This window comes from Agelaius tricolor, unplaced genomic scaffold, assembly GCF_023055355.1.
Source record: "Agelaius tricolor isolate 1412-34295 unplaced genomic scaffold, bAgeTri1.0.p SCAF_27, whole genome shotgun sequence".
NCBI classification, from domain to species: domain Eukaryota; kingdom Metazoa; phylum Chordata; class Aves; order Passeriformes; family Icteridae; genus Agelaius; species Agelaius tricolor.
This window is the reverse complement of record NW_027269287.1, coordinates 8,314,351-8,326,470: the sequence shown is the minus strand read 5'-3', so window position 1 is coordinate 8,326,470 and position 12,120 is coordinate 8,314,351. Positions and strand designations below refer to the sequence as shown.

The following is a 12,120-nucleotide window of genomic DNA, read 5'->3' as shown; positions in this document are numbered from 1 at the left end:
GCCTTTAATTTGTATTATAGTAAGCTCTGTAGTGTTTTAAGGTAAACCATTTTTAATCCTACTGTTTAATCCTACTGGGAAAATAACTATATGAAACACTAACTGGAGCAATAGCAGTAAATGAGGGAATGTGAAATTTATGAAGTAAAATGTAATGCAACCTCTCTAGTAGAGTCACTGCATTTCTCTGCCTGAACAAAGATGACTTTTCTCTGAAGTTACTTTATTTTCAGTTGGGTAAAGACTTACACTGAGTGTTTAGAGAGAAATATTTTAAGAGTTTTTTTCTTTTTTGTTGTTCTACAGTAACTATATTTGCTGAAGACTTGGCTTACTCATCTGTAAATTAACTTGCTTGTATTGAAATGGCAAAACTCTTGCTAAAATACTCATAAAGTATACTAGTGGGCAAATGTGACTGCCCACCCTCACTTTGCTGCTGTGGCAGCTAACAGTGGAAACTGGGTAAATAATTGGGATGTAAGCATTCATGAGTCAGTCAGACTATGCTGTGATGTCCTGCATCCATTCTTCTAGATTTAGAATAAGATTGTTTCTGAAATTGAATTTTGGAATATTTACAGTGAAACAACATCTTGCCTAAAATATGAAATAAAAGTTTCATATGCCTAAGAGCACATGAAGGGGAAAAGCTATTCCTTGGAAAAAAAGTTCTTCTGGCTTAAATGGCCATTGTATGTTTTGAAAAATATAGTATTCTATTTTAATTAATATTAAGTTGTTTTTCTGTTTTTACTTTTACACATAGACTTTGCTTACAGCAAAGAGAATGCAAAGAGAAAGCTCTTGGTATAATGCATAAATGTAGAGAGTTTGAAAATCATGTCTCTTCCAACAAGCCATGTGTTTGTATCTTAGGTGTTGGGGCCACGCATTGCTTAGTAGTTAGACATCAGAAGACAGAAATTCAGTTTTATTAGTGAGTCTTAATTAAGGCAGATTCATCAGTAAGTTTCAGTATATATAATGTTATATGCAAAATTAAGCCTCACTTAAATGCTTTCTGCTTTTTGCCTTGTTGCATGGAGGCTTCTGTGTCCAAAATAGTCTAAAATAAGACTCAGAAAAAATTATGGCAAGTCTTAACTATCTGACTGATAATATGTTTTTGATGGCATTATATGGAAATAATATGTATCTACTTGCTACAGTGTTTTTGCAACTCTAAGCAATTTTTTAAAGTGTCTTTTTTAAACTCTTACTAGGTTTGCAGAAGACTAACCAGTGTCCAGCAGCATGGTATTATCTAGCAGAGGCACAGATGAAAATCCATGAACACAGGAACGCTGTCCTGTCCTGCAATCAAGGTAACTGCCTGCTACTTTAAAGAGCAGTTCCAGTGCTGCACTGCTTTATGTAGTCCAGCCAATGTGGCCTTGGTATGGTAGATCTGAGTTAGCAGTAGTCACAGTCCCTTGCTTCTTGCAGTCTCAAGCTTGTGCTGTCTCTCTTGGTTTATAAGAGCTGAAAAGCATCTTATGGTGCTTAGTCTCAGGAACAGAGAAAATACTTGGCTCAGTGGATCCAGAAAGCTGTCTGATGGTTAATATTTAGGAGGTTTACATGTTCTGCTGTACTGCTTCTGCTGGTGGTTGACCAATGTTGGCAAGTGACAGATTGCCTGAAACCACAGGTAGGTGTCACAAATATTTAGCCTGGCAGATAATCATGTTTTAACGTGAAAAACAAATTTTTAATCAAATTAAGGTAAAATGCAGAAAGGATGCATACTACAGCTGCATCTGAAGAAACTCACTGAGTGTAAAACTTCATCTGTGCTAGCTGGCAGCCAGGGCAATTATTGCCATCTAGTGATGCATATCTCAGCTGAACAGGGCTACTCTCTGGTGGTTATAAATGAAGGGGCAGCTGAAGTGGACTTCTTTTGTGGCAGGGAGAAGTGCAGTGAAAAGTTTTTAAGAAAGACTGGAAGAAATAAAAGAAGCCAAACAGACCTGGCCAAACAATCATGGGAAATCGAGCAAAAATAGTTAATGGTGAGGGAATTCAAAAGACCTATGAACTTGGGTCGAGGAAAAATGAAAGCTGAGCAAAGTAGGTAAAAAAGAAATTTATTGGAGAAAGAATTAAAATGAGGAAATTCTTTTCCCATCTGTGTTAAGTGTGGAAGATCTCAGGGTGACTTTGTACCGTGACCCTTCTTTTCAGCAGATTGATCTAACAATTTGTCTATGATTACAGTGTTAATAGCAGCGTGTGTAAAACAAGACAAGGAAACATAGCATTAAGGAACTATGAGATACCAACTTAGGAATTGACTGAGATGAAAATGCTGAAGTTTTAAGGGGTTTCCATAATTGCTTGCTGAAACTGTCTTGGCACCCAAATACTTGGAAGTAGGTGGCATGGCTCTGATTTTAAAAAGGAAAGTTCAGGGAAAACACTGACAGGTCTGGTATATTTAGTGGTTGAAATAGTGTAAACTGAAACAATAGAATTAAAGAATTTATGTAGAAAAATGTTTTGGGGTAGACAGCATGGCCTTTTGAAAATTGCTAATTTAGAACTCCTTCAAGGAGCTTATGAGCTCATAAATAAAGGAGGTTTCCAGGTGGTAATTGGTAAGATCCCTTACTTGACTGTTAGTAGCCTTGGGTTAAGAAGCAAAGCTGTAACTTTGGGTTTTTTCTTTTAAGTTAAAAGGTAGAGCACAGTATAGTAATTATGTCTGTTTTCAGGCTGGAAGGAGGTATCCTTGCCATTTTCCCTGATACCTGTGCTGTTTATGAATGCTGAGCAACAGGGTTATAGTTTGCTGCTATGTAAAGTAGACTGCAAAACTTTGAGGTGATTACCAGAGTGCATAACTGAGTGTTAAGACTATAGAATTTTATTCATTATTTTAAATGCAGAATGATAGAGTTGTGGTAAGAAGCGTTCTCACAAAGCTACCCTACACTCTCACTGAAGAAAAGTGCAGAAGGTCCTCATTCAGTGTGAAAAAATAGGACTGTTTCTTTCCCCTGGTGTGCTTTACCGGCAAGTCAAATATTAGCAATTTCAGAGAAGAAAATGGTTAGTGAAACATACCATCAACACACAGTAGCTTTAAGAACTTCAACAGCATAATAAAATCTGCGTGTAGTTTTGGTAACTATCTACCCCATCTCAAAAAGAAAATAAGAGTAGAAGTTAATAGACTAGAAGTGAGGTTGGTCACATGAGCTAAAAAACGCAGCATATGAGAACAAATAAATAATCTGTCAAGTCCTTTTCTAGCCTGGAGAAGAGATAATTTTGAACTCTGTGAAGATGCAAATGATGTGGAATATAAATAAAGATTGAGTGTTTTGTTTTCGTATGTGAGGTCTGGCTAGTGCCAAATGCAACTAAAATGTCAAGCTCAGAGCAAACAAAACAAGTTTTGTTTTCAATGCAAGAAGTTAAGTTCCTTGCTAAAAGATGCTGTTGATGCAGAAATTTCCCTTGAGTCCAAAACATGTAGAAAGTCAGAGACAATTTTGGGGAAACATTGCTTTTTACTTGTCCTGTCTTAGTGTCTGTATCAAATGAGACAACAGCTCATTGTACATGAAAATAAATACAATTAATTGAGTTACACAGGAAGTTCTTGCCTTTGGAGAATGGTGATGCTCAACAAGAGATGCCTTCCATCTCTGATGTGAGATTATACTGTGTATTCAAAAAGTAATCAGAACTGTATGAAGGGTTACTTTGTAACTTTTTACAGGCATCAAGGTAAATCCCTGTTTTCATTCTTTCATTTGAACACTGAAATGCAGAACAACTTGTCTGTTGAAAGATAATTTTTTTCTTTGGAACTCTAATGAGCAAAATTATAGCACTTAAGTTTTAAAGCCAACAGCTAGAAAGCAATCAATATACATACATCTGAGATGACCTCCTAGAATTGACTTAATTGTTAAACTTGAATGAATAGAAATTTTACGGGACAATTTCTTATTTATGGGGAAGAGCAGTCTGAATGGTGATCTATTAGGCAGAAAAAATGTAGTTAACAAGGTTTTAAAAATATTTGGAAGAATGCTGCTCTGTGTACTTCTTCTTTTCTCATTTAACTTGATGAAAGGTTCTTCTTGTCAACAGCTCTTGAGGCTCTTGGAACTCCTGAGGGTCCTAATCTTCGGTGGAAGAACCTTGTCTTTCAGTTGAAAGCAGAGACTTTGATTAAAATAGCTGATGCTGATGCTGCAGAAAAAGCCATTAAAGCACTTGAGCAGGTATTTTTATTGACTAAAATGTTTGGGGTTTTTTTTAATACTACGAGGTGCCCTTATCTTTCTGTACTTAAGGTAAGTATTTCTACCCTGGCCTCCTTTCAACTTTGTGGTTTAGACCTTCCTACTAGCTGTCATGTAATTCAGACACGTCTTCCATTCCTGGTTTTCCAGGCTTTGCTGTAGCTCTTTTTCATTTGCAATTCTAATTTTGGAAGCTGTCACTTTTGACTTTGTCTGGTCTTGCTCACTGTTGCTGGTTTCTTGCTAGTTCTGTGCTGTTACCCATCTTAATTTGAATTCATGTTATAATCTCCCATGTCCATCATTCACTTGTAATTAGTCATGAAGAAAAACACTTTAAGATTGAATGGTTAAGCTTTGGCAGAAGTTGCTTCCCCTTGTTTTTGTCACGCAGTTTCATTCTTTGTTGTTCTTCATATTTCTGCACCTTTGCCCTTACAATCTTCTACTTGCTCTTCATCAGAATTGTTCTAAATTTTCTCAGGGGTAATAGAGAAAGCTTCTAAATGCTTTCTTGTCTTTATCTTCATGCAGTCTGTGTGCTTTTGACAACTTTGACTTCTTAATGTGGGGAGATAATAAATTAATTGTGTTTATTACTTGGTGTTCTAGATTGTAGATGGAAGCAGTGATCCAGTGATTTCAGCTCTCAGGGGTCAGGCTTATCTAAACAAGGGTTTAATGGATCAGGCTTCAAAGGTTAGTGCTTTTTGTCATTCCTGTGAGCTAAGTACAATTCTTGGTTTCGTAGAGGAAGTAACCTAGAGAAAAATGACATTCTTTTGCAGGTTTCACAAGAGCTTCTCCTGTCCCACCCTGATCTGGCTGAGGCCCATGCTCTAGAGGGTTTCATCCATTATTCCCAAAAGAACTATGAGCAGGCAGAAAAAAGGTAGACTTTTGTTTTCTTTCCTCTAACAGGGAAGTGTTATGGGATAGTAAAATAAAGTGTTCTGCAGCTTTTGGGAATTTTTCTGACCTACCCTGTTTTCATTTTATTTAGTTTTCTAAATGCTATTGAAAGAAAAGCTGGAACTGCAGAGTATCATCAGTACCTGGGGCTTACATACTGGTTCATGGGTGATGAGACAAGAAAAAACAAAGGGAAAGCACTCACTCAGTTCTTGAAGGTAAAGACTGCTTTAACTGTTGATGTAGAATTAGTGTTTTCCTACATCAGAAGCCAAATATGAAAAATATACTCACTGGAATGAGAAACTTGAATATTCTCCTTTGTGCAATGTATGAGCCTCCAGAGCCTGCAAACTAGGTTCTGCTGTGCAAAAAGGCATTGCAGGGAGCTGTGCAGTTACCTTGAATCTCTCTGCTTTTGTTTTCCTCTTTTCAACTAATTCTTTAGGCCTTTGAATTGACAAAACTAAGTGGTGATTCCCTCAACCTTCTCTCCTTCGGTAAAGTGGAGGCCTCAAGACAGGCAGCATATGTCTTTGAAGACCTTTTGAAAGGGGGAGGGTAGAATTCAAATTGAAAAAACATGAAGGAAAAAAAGTTGAGAAAAAAAGTTGAAAAAAAGGTGTTAGGTGTTAGGGTTTCATTGTCTGTCCAAGGATGTAAGTTGGTAAAGCCCCATAATTTATATGCTTTTCCTGATCTTTGGGGTTTTAGTAATTGTGGCTTTTTTGCTGAACATAGATAATAACATGAATCCAAAAGCTTTAGTTTGACATCTGTATTAGTAACTTGGAAGTATACAAAATAAAACTTTAGGCACTGTAAACTCATCATGTAACTTCATGATAGGTATCAAGAACTCAAATCATTACCTGCTGCTTGCACTTTAATAAACAGCTGAGTATAGTGGAAAATGTATTTGAATAGTTCTTTTGGTTCTAAACCATTTTATGCAATCTTTATTATTATTGACAAAGCTGTTTTCTGCTGCTTGGAGGCTGTCAGTTTCTTAACTATAAGCAAATCTGCCAAATGCATCTAAGAAGGAACTGAAACTTTAGACATGGCTGGAGTTAATTCTGGTGTTATATGGTAAGAGTATGAACAATGATTGAAACAGAGCAGAACATGAAATAAAGATTTACTTTCTTCTAGCACAACTATTTTAGTACTTTGAGTACAAAATGTTTTGTGTCATGGGATTTGTAGCAGATTTTCCAGATATTTAAAGCTCAGGTAATCTGTGCAATTTTAAAATAAAGTTTGACTGCTCAAATATATCACAGAAGAGACTTAAAAATATGATAAGCAGAGGCTGAACAAGTAACTGTCGCTGAACCTGTCTATGAGTATAATCCTTTAGAATGCTGTCTGATAGTGTGTTGGTATTTCCTTATAGGCTGCAAAATTGGACAGCTACTTGGGAAGTGCCTTTTGTTATCTAGGTAACTACTACAGAGACATTGCTGGAGACAAAAGCAGAGCTCGTGGTTGCTATAAAAAGGCTTTTGAACTGGATGAGACAGATGAGGAATCTGGAACAGCAGCTGTCAATTTAAGTGTGGAACTTGGAGACATGGTATTGTATATTCAGAATGTCAGATTACTGCTGATTTGTTGTTCTTCTATTAATCCTCCTGTTTGAGGAATCACTTCAGGTTTCCTCTATATTTAGGATCAGGAAAAAAAAAAGTTCTGTCATTGCTTAGCAGGTTTTATAGTTGGGCTTGCTTCAGTTTTATGTTCCAATTCCAAATTAAATTTATCTTGGGAGAAGGGTGGGAGAAGCAAACATTACATTAGGGTCATCATGTGTGATATGGCATTTTTTTCAGTAGGGGACACAAGGGGAAAGTTGGGGGTTTTATTTAGCTTGTGTAACTTCTTTTTTCCATCCTCCACCTTGCTCCTTTAGAAAGTTATAAGAATATTTTTAAATGTTTTTTGTTTACTAACTTGGCATTTATTGCTTTGTTAGGACACTGCTCTGTCAATCCTGAATGAGGTAACTGAAAAAGCAAGACCTGGTACAGCAAAATGGGCCTGGCTTCATCGTGGACTTTACTACTTGAGAACTGGTCAGCCGTCACAAGCAGTGGCTGAGTAAGACAACTGGTGGTTGGTTTAAGTCCTTTTCTACAAATCCCAATAAAATAGTCTTTGCTCATAGCAAGTTTTCAAAATAAGTTAGGTGATTATATCTTGTACTTAACAAAGGGAAATGGGTCTGAGAGAGTTTCTCTTCAGTTCTAGAATTCACAGAATCTAGTCTTGTTTTGTACTAACAAGTCTTGTGACAGGCACAGACAAGCTGCTATAGCACTGAATAGCCAGGGTGAGATACAATTCCTAAAATTGTGTAATGTTCTCTGAAGATGAAAAACCTACTATACTTTGTTTAAAAGTTCTATGTAATCATGAATTTATGTCCTGGAGAGTATATAATGCAAAATTAGTGTCCTGAGCGTATACAATGAAAGGAAATAATTTATGTTGAATTATATCATGTTTCATTTAAATAAATGTATGTCTTGATATCTTCAGTTTGCAGGCAGCTCTCAGGGCTGATCCAAAGGATTCCAACTGCTGGGAGTCTCTAGGGGAGGCTTACTTCAACAGAGGTAGCTACTCAACAGCTCTGAAATCCTTCAGGAAAGCAAGTGAGCTGAACCCAGAGCTTGTGTACAGCATTTACAGAGCTGCAGCACTTGAGCAGATTCTAGGCAAATACGAAAATGCTATAGCTACCTATCAACAGATATTAAAGAAGACAGAAAACTATGTGCCTGCACTGAAAGGTAGTATGTCTGAATTTGAAAGTGTTCACTTTTCCTCCCTTTACACACTGTAATGTTTCAGTCTTTTGGAATTTTTGATGTATTGAGGTTTTCTTGTGGTGTGTTGAGGTTTTCTTGTATGGAAGGATAGAGTTGTATTTTGGGTATGTAGGGCCATGAGGTCCCTCACGTGAAAGTTAATTTGTAGTATTACAAATTCCTGAAAAACTCTTAAATTATGATAAATGTGAGTAATTATTTCTCTTTCAAGTAAGTGTGAAAGGTAGTTAATTCTATGTGGCTACCAGGCCATATGAGTAGGAGAATTCAAGATACACAGAGGAAGCCCACTAACAGGGCTGCAGTTTTACCTAAGCAGTAAAATACTGGCTCAACAGGCAATGAAATCAGACTGCCATTTCCAAGAGATGGGCTGATTTCCTTTTGCTCCTGACCATGCATTCCTCGCTTCTTTTGTTAGTCTAGTGATTCAGACCCCTCTGAACTTTTTCAAGTGGTGAAAAATAGCAGAGAATCCCAAGAGATCTCACAAGCATTACAGGTGGCAGGGGTAAAGACCTTCAGGATATAGGTAGAAGTAGAGAGAAATGGGGCAATTGGAAGTTCTTCTTCATTATGGAACTGTGATTCTGAAGTTATATAATGCAGGAAGTGTATAAAATTTTGATATAAAATGAATAATTGCTCTGTTTGCGTTCTCCCTGCCACTTAGTTTTCATTCATTCTCACCCCATATACCAATCTGAAGCAGGTGCTGCTTGATGCTAGTTTGAATTTGTAATTCTTTTTTTCATTGTATGTAAGGCCTTCTGGTTTATGGATGAATCTAAACTGATTCTTGGAAGAGTTAATTCAGAAATGTTGGGTTATTATTGCAATAGTGGGTCATTAATCTGAAAAAGTTACAGTGTGGTTGACTTTTCTACCTCCTCCTCTATAACTCCACTAGTTTTTTTCAAGACTAAAGTGACATGGTAAAAGCTCCATAATGGAGTTGGAGTATATTGCATTTAGGCAGTTTTACTAGTTGTTGGGCAGGAAGGGAAGAGCTGACTGTAGCAGCAGTTTGCAAAGGTGCTGTATAGACCTGTGCACATGCATATGGTTTTTTCAGTGTCTGTAGGTAACAGTTGACAGTGTTACTAGTATTAAAATGCTTTGAGTACTTAAGTACATGGTATCAAGATTCCTCCCCATAGTTGCCTTCATACTGTTTTCTTATAGCTCCTAAGTCTTCTTTCATAAAGGCTCACATTGTAATCTCTGGTTTGTTAGCTGTAAATCCTTTTAAGTCTCCAAACAGCCTTCGCTTCCTTAGAGACTTCTTATGATGTTTGGTCCAATGTTGTAAATTTTGTGGACCTTCTTAAAACTGTCTGAAGTTCTTTGACTGTCCCATCATTGTTTATTTTCAACTGTTCTGATCCATTTGAACAGTTTCTGAGTTGAGCTGTTGGAAACATAGTCTCTGGTAGTTGAGTGAATAACTTTACTGGTGTTACTTCACTGCATCTTTTTAATGTGTTTTGATTTTGTGCTACTGAATACTTATTCTGCCTCTGTTCTAGTGTGTCTTTCATGTAATTTTGGGGAATAAAATCAATTTTGTTTTTTGATCTTGACATCTGATAAGCTCATGATCTTGGGGCTTCTGGGGAGCCAAGATAAAGACTCTTGCAAAACTCTGTTTTGGTATAGGTGAAGGATTACACTAGCATGAGGGGAGGGTAGCTTCAGAACTGTCAAAATAATCTGAGAATGAATGGTACTCATATCCAATGACTTACGGCTGGACAGAATCACTGCTAGTGCTATCAAATGTGTAAACCAAGCAGTTACTATTTTCAAAATGTTAGAAATTTTTACCTATGATGCAGTTCCTTTTTAATAGTGGGAACTATTTCCAGTTGTGGTGGTTTGACCTTGTCTGGGCATCAGCTGCCCACCAAGCTGCTCTGTCCCTCCCCTTCTCAGCAGGATGTGAACAAAAGACAAAATAAGACGGAAGAAATTCATGGGTCAAGATAAATGTAGTTTAATAAACCAAATGCAAAGGCCACATGAAGAAGCAAATGAAAACAAAATTTATTCTCGACTTCCTATGAACAGGTGATGTCCAGCTATTTCTCATGAAGTAGGACTTCAGTCTGCCTAGTCATTGTTTCAGAAAACAAATGTGATAACAAGTGCCACCCCCCCCAGTCTCTTCCACGTTTATCTCAGCCTTTATGGCTGAACAGATGTGATGTGGTATGGAATATCCCTGTGATCAGTTTAGGTCAGCTGTCCTGGCTGTGTCTCCTCTCAGGATTCTGACTACCCCTAGCCTAATGCTGAAGGAGCGAATTTTGTAAAGACTGCCTTGATGCTGTTCCAAACACTGTTCAACAGCAGCCAAAACACTGGTTTCTTATCAGCACCTTTCCAGCTACCAGTACATAGCACAGCACTATGAGGGTTCCTACAGGACAAGTTAACTCCATCTCAGCCAGACTCAATACACCATATGAAGTAAATTCATATATAAATAGAATTAAATAATGCTGGCTTCAGGTTTTCTTCATTGAAGACTTTCCCTTTTGCCTACCCTGACATTCTTTATTCCTTTTGTTTCTCAGGATTGATTTTTCACGCATGTAAACTGCAAATTGGTGTATTTGTCAAAGGTGTAACAATGCAGATTTCTCAGGACGGATTTAATTAATATTTGAAGATAAATGCAAAGTTTAAATGCTGTTTTTTAAATAATGAATTAGGCTTATTTTAATAGCCAAATGATTCCACAGTTCACACTTCACAAGATAGATTAAAAGCAAAGTCTTTGTTGGGAGCATTGTGGGTGTTTTGATTTTGTGTATGCAGGGTATAGACTTTTGCACAAGGCAGAAATGCTGACTTGGCTTCCAGGCTCCTTCCCCACTGTACTTTTAAGCATATCATAAAAGCATTTATTTTCACAGAGAATATTTTCTCTTACTTTCAGGACTCGGTGAGTGTTATCTCATGCTGGCAAGATCAGCCCTTGATAACTATTTGGATAGGAAGGCTGTGGATTACATAGAGCAGGCCCTTGCATATTTTACAAGGTTGGTACTAAATATTCACTTACTTAATTTCTGCTGGGATTGTGGGTTGACAGGCAGAAAAAGAAGAGTTAAATTTTTAAATTTATTTAAAATAAGAGTTTGAAAATTTTTCAGTTAGACTGAATCAAATGAACTAGAACTTCTAATCTAGAAGTAAGAATGTGTTTATTAAAAATGGTTTGAGTAACAGATTCTAAACATAGGCTGCTTAAATGAATGGTAATTAGAGAGTTTTATGTTTTTCTTTTCAAAGATAGAGAGTCATTTGAAAATGTGTGAAATGACCCAGAGTTCTCTTGTGTAGTCCTGCTGATATATAGATCTGGGAGGAGTGTATTCCTACAAAAAATAACGGATAAGAGGAAAATAATTCCTTCCTTCTCTCAGTCTTTTTGTTTTGAATTTCATACAAGATGTGCTAAACAAAATCTTGGAATAACTGCTGTTAGAGGAGAAAGTCTATCAAGTTTCAGCAGATGAGTAATGTCTTTTAATATGACAAATGCAAGAGTGCATGTAGTCAGCTGACATGTTGGGGTGTTTTTGTTTGGTTGCTTTTTATTTTTCTTTCTTTTCAAATTTTGATCTTTTAGACTTGTAGCTTGAATAGGAAGAAACTGGATTAAATCAAACACCTTACTGATTAATTGCATTTGAGGTTGTGCTGCTCTTCAAAGTGGCACTTTTTTTCAGAAAAGGATGTTGAAGTATCTGAGTAGGTGTTACATGTGTTTTCTTTATAATTGTAGGGCAGTAAAGCACCGTCCTGATGTATCTTGCCTCTGGAAACTGTTAGGAGATACCTGTACTAGTGTGCATGTTATTTCACCAGCCAAAGTGAATGTTCAAGTACTAGGATCTCTTCTGAGTAAAAATGCAACCAAACAGGTGCTGACGAAAAATGAGCTTCTCATACTGGGAGGAAGGTAATACTCTTTTATTGTTAAGAGCTTCTCTGCTGTTTAAGACTCCGTAGAGTCTCAAATATTCTAGACTATTTAATTTGTAGAAAATGGAAGACATGCTGATCTGTTGATACCTGCATATTGGTTAAATGGA

At 36.9% G+C, this 12,120-nt stretch overlaps 1 protein-coding gene across 5 annotated transcripts in view; it reads left to right on the top strand.

The window, feature by feature from the left end:
* The window catches only part of SKIC3 (SKI3 subunit of superkiller complex), a 47,147-nt gene that overhangs the window by 9,962 nt on the left and 25,065 nt on the right, over positions 1-12,120 (top strand). For all 5 annotated transcript variants that reach the window (XM_071448589.1, XM_071448585.1, XM_071448586.1 and 2 more), the window contains exons 10-19: positions 1,227-1,328; positions 4,111-4,244; positions 4,878-4,964; positions 5,054-5,157; positions 5,269-5,395; positions 6,577-6,756; positions 7,156-7,280; positions 7,722-7,975; positions 10,959-11,061; positions 11,811-11,987. In XM_071448589.1, the coding sequence (XP_071304690.1) occupies positions 1,227-1,328; positions 4,111-4,244; positions 4,878-4,964; positions 5,054-5,157; positions 5,269-5,395; positions 6,577-6,756; positions 7,156-7,280; positions 7,722-7,975; positions 10,959-11,061; positions 11,811-11,987 (1,393 nt within the window). The remainder of the gene's footprint in view (positions 1-1,226; positions 1,329-4,110; positions 4,245-4,877; positions 4,965-5,053; positions 5,158-5,268; positions 5,396-6,576; positions 6,757-7,155; positions 7,281-7,721; positions 7,976-10,958; positions 11,062-11,810; positions 11,988-12,120) is intronic.